This window comes from Lepidochelys kempii, chromosome 17, assembly GCF_965140265.1.
Source record: "Lepidochelys kempii isolate rLepKem1 chromosome 17, rLepKem1.hap2, whole genome shotgun sequence".
Classification (NCBI taxonomy): Eukaryota; Metazoa; Chordata; order Testudines; family Cheloniidae; genus Lepidochelys; species Lepidochelys kempii.
In genome coordinates, this window is record NC_133272.1 from 6,114,587 (window position 1) to 6,133,186 (window position 18,600).

The 18,600-nt window shown below is 48.9% G+C and overlaps 1 protein-coding gene across 1 annotated transcript; it reads right to left on the reverse strand.

The window, feature by feature from the left end:
* Positions 1-2,243: 2,243 nt before the first annotated feature.
* TBX2 (T-box transcription factor 2) lies at positions 2,244-17,565 on the reverse strand. The gene is made up of 7 exons (XM_073315232.1): positions 16,864-17,565; positions 15,171-15,438; positions 11,443-11,589; positions 9,439-9,515; positions 8,994-9,163; positions 6,530-7,089; positions 2,244-4,030 (listed from the first exon to the last, which is right to left on the reverse strand). Exons 1-7 carry the CDS (start codon positions 17,226-17,228, stop codon positions 3,584-3,586), a joined length of 2,034 nt encoding a protein of 677 aa, XP_073171333.1. The 5' UTR covers positions 17,229-17,565; the 3' UTR covers positions 2,244-3,583.
* Positions 17,566-18,600: the final 1,035 nt, after the last annotated feature.

Here is an 18,600-nt window from a genome sequence, read left to right on the forward strand (position 1 = left end):
CTCTTTGGAGATGTAAGGACCAGGGTCGATTTAAACAGATTGCATAGGGGAGACCACGCTTCTGGAGGATGAAGCTGGGGGGGGGGGGAGAGGGCGTGTGCCTAATGCCCGAGGGAGACTAGATCCTTGACCGAAAGAGAGAGGGGAATTATTTGAAAGCCAATCGTGAGATCTCCAATGATCCTAGATCATAAAACCTCAGAAATTACCAGAAAAGAGAAAATGCTGGTGGGCCTCTTTACCTGGTAGCAGTTGGAAGCGTCTCTGGTTTTTCCAGCGTCTTGCCAAACAAGGAGACCTCGACTAGCGGCGTCCAAGCTGCACCAACCGCCTCTCTCTAGTCCCCTGGTCCTTCACACCTGTTAGCAAACTAGCTAAAATTAGCCTATTAAGACAAAGTGTAAGAACGAGTCCTATTTACTGCAGGGGACGGGGGGCGCTACCCGTCGCTCTTCCTGCCTAAAATAGAAGTCGCAACCCACGTTAAAACAATTCTAAGGAGGCATCTTTTGACCGAAAAACGCGAATTGGCTGGAGGATTACTAGAACGGAGCTTGTTCGCAGCTGTTGGAAGGGTTCTGGAACGGGGGGGGGGGTGAGAAGTCACGTCCGGAACGCTTCAGGGGCCCCACTCTGCCATCCTTCACTGGATGCACCTGAGGAGGTTCGCTGGCCTTCCTTGCTCAGGTGAGCAGACTTTCGCTACTCGTGTGATTAAATGCGCGCAGAGCCTGCTGCTTTATGGGGGTCCTGGCTGCAAGAGTAGCAGAGGGGGCTTTGGTTATCCCCTAGGAACCTTGGTTTGATGCAGACTCGCACAAAACCACCCCCCTTTTTTACCTTGTTCTCAAAACGTGGTAGCCACAGATTTCGCAGCAGGAACGTTTAGATAATAAGATCTGGCCCTTGGGACTTATTCTGGGGGCGGCAGGGGAATTCCAACAAGCCACTGACAGATAAGACAGAAAAATCCAACGTCATAAAGCCAAGTTAAAATAAAAGGCTTTCTTTTCTCAGCCAAGATGATTTTCAAAGAGCAACCGTTTACATGGGCAATAAGGGGGGAATCCGATTTTATGTTATGTGTTTCAGAGTAGCAGCCGTGTTAGTCTGTATTCGCAAAAAGAAAAGGAGGACTTGTGGCACCTTAGAGACTAACCAATTTAAATTGTGTGTGTTTTAAGCTTAAAAAAACAAAAACAAAAAACCATGCAGCAAAATGTTGCAACCCTGTCGCTGGAAACTGTATCGGCTGCTGTCGTTTTAAATCAAACTCTGTTTCTTTTCGTTTATATCCCAATAATACAAAACGGATGTTTATATGCATTGCAGCATTTTAATCTTTCCTGGTCGAAATTAAACACAGGCTCGCAGGATTTAGAACAGACTTTCTACGCATCCTCTAATTGAAAATAATAACGAACATATAAAAAAAATCCGCCGAACCTAATAAAGTCTCCACGTTTAAGAATCCAAGTCTTCAGACGGTAATTGAACTCTCTCACGTCTTCTCCAGGAGCTGTTGGATCCACGAATCTGGGACAAGTACAGTAAGTTAATAGGCATGCCAGGATTTTCATATGTCGGGACTTAAATGCAACTGGTGCTTCATCGTAGACCTGCAGAGAATCGAGGACTACACAAAACACACACGTTTACCCCATTAGTTCATTCCTTCTCCTGAGCTAATCATTTACTTAAAAACGCACACAAACGCATCTGAAGTCAAAGGTGCAGAGAATGAGGGTGATATAGAATCAACTCCCCCGCCCCTCCCCCACCCTTTGGGTTAATTAAAGCAAAATAAAGCCACCTGGCCCTGCAACCAGTTACGCAGGTGCTTAGAGTTTAGCAGGTGACTTGTCAGCACTGTTCACGTGCTAAAGTTAAGCTCGTGCCTACCTGCAAGCTCAGTGCAGGGACCTGCCCTACTGTAGTTAACTGAAGGCTCTCACGCTTACTCTTGGTAAGAATGATGCCATCCCAGTTATATTTAGTCCTGACATAAAACCCCCCCAAAAATTGTTAGTGATTTTAATTTCTTAGGGTGATCAGAAGCTCCCCTCAAAAATCGATATGCATGTAGGGCTATTCAAGTTTCGCTGGAGGGTTGGAATTCCCTACTCCCAGAAGTTAGAATAAAGTAAATAACCCCCATCGAATCATTCTGAAATGCAAGGAGAGATGAAAAACGCCAAACTGGCAAAGCTTCTTAGAATATTTTTTATTGAAAGATGTGAGAGAATTCATCAAAAAATGAACAGATAGATACCCGAATAACCAGCACATTTCAAATCCTGTATATTTTTATTTTAAAACAAATATAGCGCACAGTCCATGTGATATTTAAATTTATTATATTTCTTTTTTTTTTTTTTTTTGTTCTGGAGTGAAAAATAAAAACCTGAGGTTTATTCCTGCATTTCCTATACCCCGCACTGCAAAGATATTTTCATTACCATTTTGGATTTTTTTTTCCTTGAAAGAGTTCCTTAACGAATTGAACTCTGGTTTTAATGACTGAAAAGTATACACTGATGGCACATGATTGTCCTAAAGAACAGGCGGGATAAACAACATTTTAAAACACAGATAAAGAAACCAATATCTCCTTCAATCACAAAGAGCTAAATATTTTTTTCATTTACAATATATATGCTCATGTAAAATGAAAAAAAATTAAATGCGATGAGTTAAACTCTACATATTATGTACACACCAATGTACAACTGAATAAATTAATACCAATTTGCATATTCTGGGATCCTTACAGCTTATTTACACAAATTTTCATTTATTTCATAAATATTTTTTTCTGGTACACAGGTAGATTCCAAACCTGCCATGTCAAACTGCCTGTACCAGCTCTGAGTGTTGGTGGCCTTTGAAATCAGTGGTGGATTCAATAGAGCTGACAACAGTTTATTTCCATTTCCCCCCTGACAAATCCGGTTACACACATGTTCGTAGTCACTTGGCTCGCCCAGAGTTATTATTTTCCTCTTAAAATTGTCTGTTTTAGGTGAGGGGGTGGGGTTGAAAGCATCTTCCACCCTTCAGAAATCAGTCCCTATAGAAAGCACCAGTCACCTTTCCCACAGTCTCTTTAAAGGAATGACTGGTTCGTTCTTTCACCATCCCGGAAATCGTGTGTGTTCTGGGTAATCCATTGATCAAGAAAGTTACACGGCCGATTGGAGTCCTTTTGCTTTTCCAGATGTATTTTGAGTCCAAACCAGCGGGACTGAGGAAGGAGAAGGAGACTCTCTGTATTTTCTGAACTGGGTTTAGGGAGGGGAGATCCTATCCATTATATTCTCCTGGGTCTGAGTGGAGGGGGGGGGAGGAATAGTCTCCCATAATTTCTCCTGGCTATGGGATATTTTGCTTGTGGATCGTTCACTTGGCCTCTGCTTTGTCTGGGTGTCTGACTTGTATCCCTGTCTTTAACTGCCTGACCCCCTCCCCTTTTTTTCCCTTGGTTTTTTTTTATTATTATTATTTAAATAAATATTTATACTGTGCTGTACAAAATCCCAGTGCTTCTCAGCCCTCCAGGCTGGCGTGTTGGCAGCTCAGCCAGTCACTTTGGGGACTCTCTGCCGGGTGACACCTCCCTTTGGCTCTCCAAGCAACTGACCAGTCTCTGAATATTCTGCAGTTCATTAATGGAATCTTTCAGGGAGCTTTTGGGAGAGAGGGAGCCCCTCTGGCTGCTGGATTTGTGCAAAGGAAGCTCTGGGAGGGGGCTGGATTCCCTGCTGCTGCTGGGTTTGGAGCCTTCCGAGCCTGGGTTCAGGCTGGCGGGCAGACCGGTGGTGAGGAGGTTGGTGCTGGGGGGGATGGTGACGGGGATCTGGTATGGGCTGAAGCGCAGGCGAGGGCGGGTGCTGCTCAGGAAGGGATTCCGGGACAGGGAGCTGGCCGCAGCCGCACTGGTCGCTGGCAGGGCTGAGGCGGCGGCCGCAGCTGCAGCCATGTAGGTGTACGGATAAGGGAAGAGTCCGCCAAAGGTGGGCATCGGAATTCCCTGCAAGAGAGAGACAAAGGAGGAGAGGTTGAAGAGCGCCTGGCGGTGGGAACTGGAAACATCGCAAGCTGGGGGGCAGGGGGCAGAATCCCAGGCAGCCAGAAAATCCAGGTGAGCCCCCTGAGACCTTTGAAATCAAGGGATTAGGAGAGAATCTACTGCCAAGGTAAGAGGCCAGGAGAGCAGACTCCAGGTGAAAGGGGTTGGCACCTGCATCCAGTTCATTGGAAGGAAGGGGGGGGAGCAGGGATGGGGAACCAACCAGTGCCCCACAGAAAGGACAGCAGGCCTGGGACCAGGGCATTTCATCCTTGGGACCCAGGAGGAAGTCGACCTCGCCAAGCTCCTGTGCATCTCTTCAAACGCAGAGCCCAGGAGACAGAGGCTTGCTTGTCTGTCAATTGTCTCCCCTCTGTCCTCTGGGAGCACAAATGACCTTCCACCAGCAGCGCGAAATCAAGTCAAACTCATTAACAAATGGAATATTTTCCTCCAACACTCTCACCCAACCAGCTCAGCACTTTCCATCCCTCTGGGGCAGGAAAGATGCCACCAATGTGTGCCTCCTCTCTGCTAATAAATATATGCCACCTATCAGATCCTGCACTGCTTCATTCTGAATTTCCCACTGCAACAATACACCCCGTACGGGGCAAAAGAGATTTAAACATCAGGGAGCAGTGAAAGGAACCAACCTGCTGAAACAGACCTGGACACCGAAACAATGCCCTCTTAACTAGGCTGGGACATGCTCAAGGAACAGGTAGTGATGAGGAGAACCTGTTGAATTCTTAAAGGATCTTGTAATAAATGGGGAGAGGAGGAGGATTAGACCTGATAAATAGAAATAAAATTCACCAGCCCATCTGCTCCGCAGCCTGAACCCTCTACCAGAGAAAGGCCTGTTAAAAAGCTAGAGCTGGACCCCACAATAAGCTTCTGCCTTTACCAGGTCTCCACCGGCAGCATGTTCCCTCTCTGCGTTCGCCTGTCTCCCAGTCTGTGCATCCTCTCACGAGTTTAATCACATTAAGCCACATAGTAAAGTAGGATCAATAAATTAGATGGTTTAAATCACACCTTGGTGTATTTGGGTTGGGCAAAACACACACCCACAAACTCAGGATGCAACAGAAGAAGCCATTTTGAAACCCTAGTTTTGGCCAATAGAAATAGGCTGGATCTTTCTCCCATTGAAGTCAGTGGGCAGAATCGGGCCCTTTCCACTTTTCAGACATGCTCCTTATGCCCCCCTCTAATGGGGGCCTTGAAGGCAGCTACCACCTATACACCCTCAAGCCCTGATCCTTAGTCTTCAGCAGTGCAAGCCTGCTGGGTTTGACTCAGGATCCCCCCTGTTCAAAGCCTGGGAAAGGCACAGAAGTGGATGGGCACGTGCACCATTCCCCTTTATCTCCTGTTTGCATCAGCAACAAGCAAGCAGCTGGAAAGTAATAACTACACCGGGTAGGAAAGCTCAGCCCCCCGTCCTGGCTCCTGCACGTTAGAGGTTTTGACAGGCTCACACTGGAGGAGAAACTGGAGCTAGACTCGTTTAATTCTGTGTCAATTCAATTCCACTGTAACGGGGGGTTTCAAAATGGGGTCCCTGTCCGCTGGCTGATTTGTTACCCTTCAGATCTGGCTCCGTCTAAACGGATTAAAGTGTTCCAGTACCAAAGGGAGGATGATAGGAGCAATTATTGGCCGGAGACAAATGTCCCTGATAGAACTCAAGGGACCCTCGGGGGGACCGCTGACGAGCATTGCTCCTGCAGAAGAAAGCAAGTGATAATGCCGCTCTCAGGCGCTCCGTCTCCCCTGTCTCCCGGCTGGATTGATTTATATTTTGTTTTCAAAAGTCCCATTCTGGCCAGGAACCGCACAGAATCGCTCTCCGGATAGCAGGATCCGAAATATTACCCTACTTCCATGGGACCCCCGGCCGCATTTCTCCGGACAGCGAAACAGCCCGGAGGTATTTGAAGGGGGAGGGGAGCAAGCAAGCAACCTGGTTTCCGATTCAATCAGCAAAGGGGGGTGGGATACTGACGGGTAACAAGCCACCGCTGCCCGGGGAGCCAGGAGGGTGAGGGGATGGCCTGGGGACAGCGCCGACCTTGCAATGAAAGAGCTGCCCCGGCTCCAGGCCTGGTTTTCCATTGCGAGCTGATGCGGCCAGCCCAGAGGTGCTGGGGCTCTGCAAATGAAGCCGTGCCGGCAGAAGGGGCTGCCAAGCTCCAGACCCCTTCCCCCGCCCATTTCTAAGCAGGCGACCCAAAAGATCGCGGGGGGGGGGGAGAGAAGGAAGCGGGGGTTAACTAGTGCAATGAAGAGGGAAATTAAACACGGAGGCACATGCGGGATAAGGGGGGTGAAATGGGGGGGTGAGATACATTCTTGGGAGGGGAGTAAATCGGGGTCCGGGTTGAGTAGTGGGGGGTAAGGAAGGGGGGGTACCGCGGCTTGTCCCAGCCCCTTCCAGGGAGCCCCGCTTACCTGAGAGGCCAGCATGTGCTGGGAGAGGTGGAAGGGGAAGGGGGTGGCGGTCCCGGCTGCCCCCTGGGTCGAAGCCAGGGCCCCGTTCTCCAGGCCCCCGCCGGCCACCGAGGCCAGCAAGTGTCCCATGCCCACGGCGGAGAAGGCCCCGGGGGCCATGGCGAACTGCCCCGGGTGGATGAAGAGGGGCTGGCCGGCGCCCAGCGGGTTGAAGAACTGCTGCCCGTGCAGGCCGGAGAGCGCCAGGCTCTGCAGGTGGCCGGGGCTCAGGTGCGGGGGGCTGTCCGTCTGCACCATCAGCGGGGCGAAGGGCTCTCTGCTCAGCCCGCCGCCCTCCGCCTCCTTCTTGGGCGCGTCCGGCTCTTTCCGCCGCCCCTCGGGCTTGTCCTTCTCCGGCCCCTTGGGCTTCTCCGGGCTGGGTCTCTCCCGGCCGCGCTCCTCCGGCAGCCGCGGGCTGCTCCGCGGGCTGGCCTCCTCCGGGCCGGGGCTGGCCCCGCGAGCCGGCCGCTCCTCGGGCAGCTTCTCCAGCTCCGGGTCGCTCTCCGGGCAGGATTTCTCCTCTGCAAGGAAGGGGGCGGGGAGGGGGGGGACTGTGAAACTCGGGCCCCTTCCGTGCGCCGGGGGGGCTCGCACAGCTGGGGGCCAACGGGAATCAACACCCCCCGCCCCCGGCCTTCTGCCGCCACAAACACCCCCGGTGCGGTGCTGCCCAAACCCCTGCAACCTCCCTTTATCACACACCCCCTCCCAACCTGCCTTCCCCAGCCCGCCTGTCTGGGTGGGTCTATTTAAACTCAGAAATAAACTGGGGGCAGGGGGGGGGTTCCTATTAAAATCTCCACCGTTTTGGAAGAAAACTCCTCATTCATTGAAGAAATTCAATCTATTTTTATGGGGGGGAGGAGAGAATTAGACCTTTATAAACTGGTAATTGTGGGGCACGGGGGATTAGCACCGCTTTGCCAAACAGGAGGAAGGTATTCGCTAAAGGCACCAAAATATAAGACAGCATCCTATCAATTAGCTTCATCCTCACACTGGTCTGCCTAGCTCATGACGGGCTCCGCGGGTTAAAACAAAGCAAAAGCCATTCAGAAAGTAAGGAGTATGTGCAGAATTAGAAATTAATTGATTCATTTATTGCATAGCTAGATTCGGTGTAATTGCACAGTCGTGTTTATGGACCCATTAAAAGGCGAGGGGGGTTGTTCGGGTTAAATCACTAGTCACCATGATCAAGATATGTTCTGAAAAAGCACTGATAAAAATACACATCATCGTGTAGAGAAAAAATAGTGAATTGAACCGAATTCACAACAGAACAGATCATGCATACAAGCAAGCATCTCTGTAGCCTGAGGTAGTAAAGATCCCGTTTTGGCAGGTAACTTCACATCCAGATTTAAATAATATCGGACTCGTTGTGATTCAGAGAGCAAAAAGTTTGAGGCAGCTTACGTTAAATTCCTTAGTTTAAGGTATATAGTCATTGCCGATTTAATGGATTGAGCTGAAAAGCTCTTAAGAGGGCCAGGTGTGTCATAAGCCCTGGTATTAGGCAAATCATATTTCTGCAATTTCATTAATTTTTGCAAGCCAAAGAGACAGGCCTAAAATAGAGGAACCGGATTTTTTAAAAAGCAGCAAATCCAGGGACAGTGTCAACCACTGTCGCAGAGAGCTGCTGAGTTTTATTTTCATTTACTAGATGTGAGCCTCCAAGTTCAATCCCTATGTTCTCTCCTCTTAAAATTAGGAATTTTGGGGGGAGGCTGGGGGTTAATTTACCCATTGCAACCACAGTAACCCTCCAGGAAGGAGTTCTGAAAGCCAGTAAGGCTATGTAACATAATGATTACATTTAGGCAGCCTGTTGTTTACACAAATTTACAACAGGAAAATGCTAGAAGTTGTAAATAAGCTTTGCATTCCCATTCCCCCCTTTCCAGCTACATTTCTTCAGCTGTAACATTTGGTTCTTTTGTACTGGTCAACCTCTCTGCCTCCTTCTCTTTTTGGTGGTGTACATTCTTCTTCCCACTGGTCTGAACCCCGAATTTGCAATCAGTCCGAAGTGGGACAGAATTCACTCCATGCCTGTTTTTAATCTGTATTTAAAAGTGGCACCTTTGTAATTGCCGAATGAGGAACCAAGACACCCCTGAAATCTGACACCTCAGGAAAGTTACTTAACTTACAATTTTTGAATCTATTCTTTTCTTCCTCCTCTTCCAGTTTGAATTTGACTTACAAATACCTCTAAGTTCTAGTGGGTGGAAAAAAGTAATTTTCCTGTTAACAACCTTGGGGTCTCAGTTACACCTCGGTAAATTCGAAGCCATTCCTAAATCAGATTAGAGTCTGGACCTTCTTGTTCAGAGAAGGCAAGAGAGAAAAATCCCTGCTTTCCTTTTTTAACAGCTGTCCGAAGAGTCCAGGCTGAGTTCTGGAGTGAACTATTTACCTCGGCCGCTGCGGTTGAGTCTCAGGGGACTAGGGGCTGTACCCAATGGGGAGTGAAGTGTATCCCGCACTGGCGCAGGATCACACGAGGAAGCATCCGATTCACCCCCATCTCGGTCAGGTTTGCACTGCTCCTCATACATCCGCAGGGAGGGGAGAGTGAGCTGTTTCCTTCAAAAAGAAAAGGTCATTACTAAACATTATCTCTGTGGTGCATCCCAACAGATACACTCCTGGTTCCACCTTGTCAGTGGGGACAGGGAAAGGTGGGATCGTTTTACAGCTGTGTATAGGCTGAGGTCTTCAATTAATATGACTTTGGGCTAAACTAAATCCCCACTGAAATCTTTTAGGTAACTTTTGCATATCAAAAACAAACGAACGGAAGGAGGAAATATCCACGTTACCACTAGACTAAAACATTCTAGCTTGGAGAACAATTTTACCTCTTCTCTCGCCTTCCATTCCCAGTGTCTCTGAATCCTTTTGCAAATGGGTTATTATCGATTTTAAGCTGGGTGATCTGAAAACAACAACCACAAACTGCGTAAATTATCCTAGAGACAAGGTTTTCTGCAGAAAGGGTTAAAATATTATACACACACACACTTTTGGACTGTGTGGAAAAACATGTACAATTGCCCTTTAAAACGGCAACGATGAGACAAATATTGGTCATTAAAAAGAGATGGGAAATAAAAATCAAGAGCAACCTGGTAGCTGGGTCGGTTGACCTGTGCTCACCTCCACAGTTCAACAGTGCGGAATGTCAGGGTCCCATTGAGGGTCTGTTTCAGACGGTTTGAAACACACCAAGCCCCCGGTTTAACACACCGCATGCGTTATTAAAAATGATGCTGAGGTTTGGCCTGAATTATTAATAGAGTTTTAATGATCGGAAGTTATTTTTCACGGCCCCCTGGAGGGAAGATGGCGACTAAACATTGCTGTGTTGGTTAAAAGCTATTCTTATCTCTTCCAGAGACTAACTTATGGTGCTGGCGACATGAGGGCCCTCAATAATTCATGCTTTTGAAATATGTCCCCGCGATGGTTGCTTTAAAAACGCATGTTTGATCTGCTCCACATCAGTTCTGTAAAAACAAATTGCTTAATCCCCCTTTTACTTCCCAGCTTTCCGGCCAAGCAGGTTTTTATTTTGTGCCAATATGGACAGCAGGCAAGAAGCAGTGCCTAGCTAGCAAGGCAGAGCTAATAGATCTGTCCCTTTCCAGCCCCTAAGTGCCCCTCGCTCTGCTCATCCATCTCCCTTAACCTGCACTGATCAGAAATACCGCCCCAAAGCAGGGTCGAGATGAGCAGCCGGGGACAGCTGGGTATACATCCTCCTAGCTTACCAGGATGCTACACTGGGTGTGTGTGGGTGTGAGTGTGAGTGAGTGTGAGTGGCAGGACGTTGCACTGGTGCAGGGAGCCCATCATAAAGAACCAGGCTGGAACAAGTGCTGAGTGGCCTGGCTGTAGCTTGCGGCTAGGCTGCAGCCTAAGTGTTCTTTAATCGATTGTGACTCTTTGCCATAAACTTTACGATGGAAACAAGCCCACCAGGACCCTCCGACAGACCTGTCAATTAACATCAGCAGCCAGGAGTGGAGGTGCCGGTCAGCTTTTGGGCAGGGGGGGAAAAGAAAACCCTCTTGGGAGAGGGTTAGTGGGGGCGCTAAAAAACGGTCAAGTCTGAAGACCAAAACCCAGATAAAGCACCACTAGACTCAAAGATTTCCCTCCCACCTCCAAAGCTTTGCTTGCTGCTCTCCCGCATCCCCCCAGGGGAAAGGCTAAACCTGGTTAATCTGGAAAGATATTGAATTAGCCTGTCTTCTTGGTCATTTCCCTCCGATCCTCAGCAAAAGCTGCCTTTCGAGGGAATTCCCTCCAAACGCTCTTCACCCTTCATCATTTCTATCTCCTGAGTATCTGAGAGCTACCGAGCAAAAAGGTTCCTTCCCCGTGCCAAAGAACCCAAAAGAAAAACCAGGCTCCTGGAGTGGGGGAAAGTGGGGTACTGCCTCCCCAGGGGGGGCACCTGTCTGTGAAATCTCTCCCTTCGCTCCCACTCCCCCAGGTACTGCCCCCCGGACTTGTCTGAGCCCAGCCAGCGTGCTTCAGTCGTCTGACTCACACGCCCACTCACAATTAACTCCCTGCTTTGATTTTTATCTCCCTGGCGTTAGCAAACCCGATTTCCAAATAGTTGGACTCTTTAAAACTAACAACCGCAAGCTAAACAGGCTAATCTTAGTAGGTGGCAGCCGAACGGGAGACTTATAAGGGCATCGGAGGCCTTGTCCAAATCCCATTGCTCGGATTCCTCCTCGGGGGACCGATCCTGATCCCATCCCGCAGTCAAGGGTTTGAGGGGAAGCAGGATCGGGCCCCTACCTCGGCTCAAAGGTTCATTTGAAGAGCAGCCCCTCCCCCCCCCTTACCTTGTCGTTCTGGTATGCGGTGACTGCGATGAAGTCTGTTTCAGGGAACACATAGGTCCGGAAGGTGCTGTAGGGAAGCTTCAGGATGTCATTGGCTCGCACGATATGAAACCTGGGCTGGTACTTGTGCATGGAGTTCAGTATGGTCTGCGGGCCAGGGAAAGAGCGAATGGCTGAAATCCGGCCCTTACAAACCAAGCTGCCCCGCGGAATTCCTAGCCGCAGGGAGCGGGATCAACTATTAAGCGAGACTCCCCCATTGCTACCAAAAGGAGGGTTCCCCCCCACCACCCCTTCCATAAATCACGTTTTACACTCTGGCCTCTAATGATCAGGTCACTCGGAAGAAGGAGGCTTGTTGCAATCTCTTTGTAAATGCTCTTTAAAAACGCAGGCTGATAAGGAGGCAAAATATCTCTCCCCAGATGATTACAATCCTGAGAATGAAGGGAGAGGCCAGGCGTCATTGCAAATTTCCTAGCAATCTGTATCTATATACAATTATTGCACACCACGCAGAAGCTGGTTATCTGGCTGCAGTTGACTGCCACAGAAAACCATGTTGCCAGCCAGAAAAATATGTTCACGCCATGATCCAGGTGAATTTTCTGTCTAAGATGAAGCTATTACAGATGAACAAGCATTTGGGCCCCAAACCAGGGGTCTGAAACTGTCGCCAGCCGTCAAATTCTGTATTCCTTATTTTTTAATTGTAGAGCATTTGGGAAGAGTTCTGTACCAGAACCGCAATTTGAAAGAAGAGCACAGTTTACGGTCAAATACATATTTCAATTCGCTTAAATTGCTCTGAAAAAGAACAAAATCGTTACAAATGCTACATTCCTCCCCCCCCTTTCAAATCAGGCACCTAAAGTGTTTTCTTGCCTGTTCTTGAACTAATCATTCAGTACCCTGATGTGCTCAGGGTTAAATACAATTATTACTGAAGCAAAATTGCTAATGAATGGTGAATTCTTAATGATTGTAAAATGCTATTGCCCAGGCGGCTAAATAATTGTCACTTCGTCTTGCTGCAGAAGACAGTTTAAAAAATCCCAATTTTAACCCCAAAATAGTCACCTGCTGGTGACCTGTCAGATCAGCATTATATTGATGTAATCTAGACGGGATTTATAAAGGAAATGGTGCAAAAATTCCCAATCAGGCGTGTAAATCTGCATTCCTTTTTTTAAAAAAAAATCATCCCTTCCATGACCAGATGGCACAGACTAAACCCTGATCTTTCCGATTTAATGCACTCGGGCCTTTTGAGAACAACACACGCCAAAAACATTTAATTGATGATGAGGAACCGTTAAAAATGTTATATCACACTAGCTTTCCTTGAATGATAAAAAGCTAGGGATTATACCCTCTTGCTATTGATTTGCACACTGCATTCTACAAACAGAGCGCAATGTATTATTTAACAGTTCAGGGTTTTTTCCTACCTAGATAAAGTAATCTGAATCCTTATTCATCCCTCACCTGAGAGATTTTTCCTGCCTTATATTGCCCATATTGCCGTTGGTTGCAGCCCCCACCCACCCTTGAGTGGGCGCTGGCTGCCTGTAGCATGGATTGACTGACAAACCAACATCTCCAAATCCCAGTTAATTACCATATCAAAAACACAGGACGATGAACTTTCTCTTTATCGCCCCAAATGCTTGTCCAAAGGCTAAAGACAGCTTGTTTGTTAGCTCTGATTCCCTCCCTCCGCGCCCCCCCCCTCCACCGGGCCTTAATGGCAGAATAAACATCTCTCTCCCTATTTCAGATCCGCTCTGTGCTGTGGATATTTGCAAATTGCTAAGACACTTCGATTTTTTTTTCAGTAGGCGAGGAAGTTGATCAATAAGAAAATAAATAGGGACGTTTGATAGACTTTAAAAATCCTTCTCTGCAAGGAGACTCTGCTTCCTGGAACAACAAAATAAGCTTTCCATACTCCCCGTGAAACTAAGTACAGGTGGGTTACTTCAGCCACCTACCCGCTGAAATATACCAAGATCTCTTTTAACCAAGATCCCCGAGATATTGAATTGTGCAGCTGACACCCAGCCTTGCCCATGTGCCGGCTGGCATCTCCTTCAGCTGCACCTGTAAAGCATGGCTTCTTATTTGGCCACCCCCTCTACCCTGTTGCCCTCAGACACCTCTTACCTTTCATTCAAAGGGAGGCGATTCTGCATCCAAAACCAAACCAAACAACAAACCTTAAGGGTTTATGAGATGACCCTCTATTTTCCTTTATTGCTCCGCCAAAAAGTCAAGTGACCAAAAAGGTCATTCAGGACTTGCCCACTCACACTGAAATCCTCTCCGAGATCACAGTCTCCCCCGACCTCATTTCGGCAACTGTATTTAATCCCAAATCATTTTTACAGATGTAAACACACACACACACCCTCACTTTCTCAGACGCGCCGTCCCAGTCTCTCCCAGGTTCTGGTGACTAGCCTGCCAAGGAAATTGCCCTGTCGTCCCGCAGTTACAAAAGTTGGAGCAATTATGCACTTCCCTGAGTTTATACTTATGACACTGCAGGCCATCTCCTAGTTCCCAGTGAGTGAGGACTGGCAGGATCAGGCCCCGAGAAGGAAACTGAGCGGGCATATTTTAAGGGAGGAAAATGAATAGTGAAAGTGCATTCGCAGTCCCCCGCGTGACTCACACAAGAGGCAAACGGCGTAAGGATTTAAACCCACAATGCCATGTTCTTAAGAGTTTTTCCTTGCAAAGCTGATTTACAAAAAAAAAAAAAAAAAGTTTCCCACTTTTTGTTATGGCGCAGAGCCTGTCTCCCCCTGCTCCCCACTGTTTAATGGATTTTACTACACGGTTTTCAATCACTCACCCTGGGATTTAAATAGGGAATATGTCAGGGCCCCCTCCAAATTACAAAACCCATGACATCTATAACATGCAACCACTTACGTTTACCCTCCACCCCACCTCCGACAGCTGCGGCGGCGGAGTCAGCGTGTGCCTAACACGGCGCGACTCCTTTCCCATTTACACCACGTGGCTGAAATTCGCAATTCAGACCGACTCATGGGGGGGGGGGTGCGCGCACACACACACAATCGACACAGCGATTAATCTTAATGAAGAGTGATGGAGCCCATGCATTGTAAGGCACGCTGTGTGTGTTACGAATTAAAATGTCGTGATAAGCGCTGGGTGATTTACTATTTACAGATGATAAGCGCACATTCAAAGGGCGCTGTCTTGCTGGGGAAAATATGGTGCCTATTTCTAAAAGGGGCAGGTAAAAGTCATGCCACAAGCACCCTGGTTTTCCTCCGTTTTTGGTGAACACATGGGTTCTTCTGTGTCTATTTTGAGAGAGTAAATAGGAACCTTGTAAGCGACAATATCTGACGACTAAGTTCCCAGAGTTTTGAGGCTGGTTGGCTTCGTCAAACAACCCCCGGTGATCAATATGTGAAATGTGCCCACCGGAGCGAGGTTTGTTTCCCTTTGCTCCTGGGTGAAGACAGCAGCTGTTTGTTTTAAACAGTCCATGTATGAAGATGCAGTTTGTGTCTCACGCCGGCCTAGTTTTCCATCTGTCCTTCACACCCACAAACACACAACACTTAACAGGCAGCTCGCGAGACTTTCCTGGCAATACAAAAAAAACCCCAAACCTTCCTGCACAATCACAGCCCGCACTAAAAATGACACCCCCCTCCCCAGCCCCCTGTCGACGTGATACTTACAAATCCGTGCTTGTCCGAGATGTTGTTAGTGAGCTTGAGTTTGTGGAAGGCAACAGGCTTTGCCATCCACTGCTCCCCTGTGGCAGGGCTGTCCGGGTGGATGTACATACGCTTGGGCATCTCTGGATCCGCCTTCCCGGCTACCATCCAGCGGGAATTGTGGAATTTATACCGGCAATCATCCGCAGCCACTATATCCATCAATAAAATGTACTTGGCCTTCTTATCCAGGCCGTTCACACGCACTTTAAACGGGGGGAACATTCTCCTAAGGGAATAAAAGACAATAAAAGCAAGAGAATCTTTTCGTGTTAAAAAGAATCCGAAGCACGAGAGAGATTTTGTTACAAAATATGCCAAGGAAAGAAGCAACGTCGGAGACCCATTAATCCGCAGGCTGTGCGGGCCCTTCATACCCCCAGCCCTGGGTCTCTCCCTGGGTCTGCACCATCGTGTGCCCACTGCTAGGGAAACCTGAAACGTGCATTAGAGCCATGTTGTTACACCGTCAAGCCTCGACCCTGGGCCTCCGCTTTCCAAACGGGTCTAAACGGCAGAAGGGAGTTTTTAAAATAAACCCACGCCGAACTATCAACCCGGAACCGATCTGTGGTCTCAGAATTACCACGAAAACCGACCCTTCTTGTTGGAGAGGTTAAATCCTGATTCAGGGGCCTGGCATTTGAATGTACAGGTCCGAAATCTACGTCCTGGGCTCTCTCGTGTGTTGCCGTTTTGGACAAAAGTGAACACCCTGGATTTGTCTTTTTTGCTTTCATCTAACCAGCCGCTTCTGCACCGTCAAAGTTTCGCTTCATTCGCGTGACAGAAAACGAGCCAAGAGGTCGAAATCCCGACTTGGATTTCTCAGAAAAGTGGGGCTAGAGGTAAAAATGTATTTGGGGTACAGATTAAAGCCGTTTCCTTCCCCTAAAAAAAACCCCAAACCCCAAATATTTCCACGGTGCAAGTTGCTACTGATTTTCGAAAGCCAGACCAACGCTGGATTTATAAATATCCTCAATGTTAAATAAAAGAGAGCGAATGCAAAGAAAGAGATGAAAGCCAGAGATACCTGCAAGGGGGGGGGGAGGTGGGCTATTGTAAACCTATTTTAAAAAATGTACGATGGTTATTTTTCAAAAGGGCTGTTAATATTTAAATACAGGTATACGGAAGGGGAAAAGTCAACTCTCACTATTGGTCAGTCATGCAGTGAAGAAAGCTTTGGAGATCTACATATACCGAATTGTTTCCATTTTACGAAATTGAACGAGTAAAAGGCACACCGGTTTAATCTGAGGTCAAGGTGTTCAGTTACCTACACACACATTTGATGTGGAATCTTGCTTCTTTCTTTTTAAAAAATGAAAGTGGGGGGGAAAAATCCAAACCATCCACTAGCCCTCTATTTCTTATTTGTATTTAATTCACCGCATCAGATTTTCTCAGCAGCAGCTTCCTCCCACCCTCGGGGAAAAACATTGGTAAATAAACAAAAAGAAATGAAGAAAGAAAAATCCCCACTCCGGCTTGCGGGCCCCTTAATCAGTGAAATCGACTCGTCCTGAATGTGCGTTCTTTTAAAAATGATCTAAGTCACAGGTGCAAGGAGGGGGTGGAAGAATGGGGGGGGATCACTTTTAGTGGCCCTTGTGTAGCGGTGTGTGTGGGGGGGGGGTCTTGTTCATACCTTCCTGACTTGGTGATCACCATCTCTGTCCCCAACTTGTGAAACTGGTCCCAAAGCTCCTTGGCTTCCAGAGTCACTTTGGGGTCGTCCTCGACCTCCTCCTCCGGTTCCAGGCTCTTGAGAGAGCGCAGATGGGCTGCCTGGTGGTGATGCCCCAGGGCCGAGACGTGCAGACCAGCTTCCGCGGCTCCAGCCAAAGTCGGGTCCGGGATGGGTTTAGCCAGCGCCGCCGGGGGCAGAGCCAGAGCCGGGAAAAAGGACGGCTGAGCCGCCGCCAGGAAAGCTGACATGGGGAAATCGGCCGGTCTGGGAGCGTGGAACGGGTGATAAGCCATGGCAGTCCCTGTGAAGGCTGGATCTCTCATCAGTGCATCCACAAAGCCAGGAGAAAAGAGGGGGGTCCCGTGCCCTGGTTTTGGCCCAGCGAGCTGCTTCCAAGTCTCCGCAGGAGGAAAAGGCAGAGCTGGGTCCGAGCAGCTCCCAGCGGCAGACGCTCCCCGGCCGCAGCTGGAGACAGTGACAGCTCCTTGTATTTTCTGCTGTTGTCGTCGCAGCGAGGCGAGCGGGCGCTGGGCGCAGGGAAGCCCCTCGCCGGACTGAAATAGAAACAAAAGCCGAACCGCGGCGGTGCCCAGGGTCCACGCGGGGCCTTCAAAGGGCTCCCCACCGCAGCGAGTCCGGGGGCCCACGGCCACCGCGGCACCCCCGGAGAGTCAGGCAGGCGGGCGATCCGGCTCCACCTCCGGCCAGGCTGCGCTGGGTGAAAGGACCCGGAGCGGAATGGTTAGATCTTGTCCTGATCTCTGTAAAACTGTGACTCTCTCACATGTCCTTCCTGCGCTGATCCCCTCGCTAATGAGCCAAGCCCCCTTGATTGCTGATTTTACGCGTTTCAGACCAATTGTGGATCTCCATAGGCGTGGTTTTGACAGCTCCGGCCAAGATCTGGGGTAAGGGGGGGGGAGGGAAGGGAAGGGAGGGAGGGAGGAAAGGAAGAAAAAAAAGAAGGTGTCGGAAGCACCGGCAGTAAGAAAACATGTCAACAGAATAAAATATTAACCAATGACAGAGAAAAGTGCTCGAAATCCCACCCCCAGCTCCTTTCCGCATACCGGGTCAGCGCTGAATTTGCTGCCGGCGGGGAGCGCTTCGCAGGCGGGGAACTGCTGACAGAAGCACGGGGCAGCCCAGAGAGTCGGGTGGAAACCTCGGGAGAGGAGCGAGCCCACATCAGAAGTGCAAAGCAACACACACTCACACTCACACACACCCGGCTTCGCCTGGGCGGGAGGAGGGAAGGAGTCGCCCAGATTAAAAAGTTCTAGATGTGATGAGAGGGGGGATATTACATGTAAATGTGCCGTAGGCATATACAAGCCGGAGTGTGCCCGTGGGCTTTTTTGTGTGCATACAGAGGGCGGCGTGCGCGTACATCCGTGCATAGTTCGTGTGTGTACGTGACGTGTGTACAACGATAGAGAAATCTCTGCCCCCCCCCAATACAAGGTTGTGATCAAGTTGTGTTGATTTAACTTGCCTTGCAAAGGGCATGCGGGCTCAGTACTTTAACGTGGCTTTGGGCTGTCTGTTATGTAACAGGCTCACTTCAAAGCCCGGACTCTTCTTTGCAACCCCCTAATTTTATAAGACGTGGAGGGGAGACGGGCGGGCGGGGGGGGGGAACTCTATGACTCCAGCCCTACGCCAGTTACTGGCCACTGAATCTAGGTGGGGCCC

Coding starts and splice junctions, on each gene's coding strand:
- TBX2 (XM_073315232.1), bottom strand. CDS start 17,228: ATGAGAGATCCAGCCTTCACAGGGACTGCCATGGCTTATCACCCGTTC. Junction 9,516..11,442: donor CCGCATACCAGAACGACAAG/GTAAGGGGGGGG, acceptor TGTTGTTTTCAG/ATCACCCAGCTTAAAATCGA. Junction 4,031..6,529: donor AGCACATGCTGGCCTCTCAG/GTAAGCGGGGCT, acceptor TCTCTCTTGCAG/GGAATTCCGATGCCCACCTT.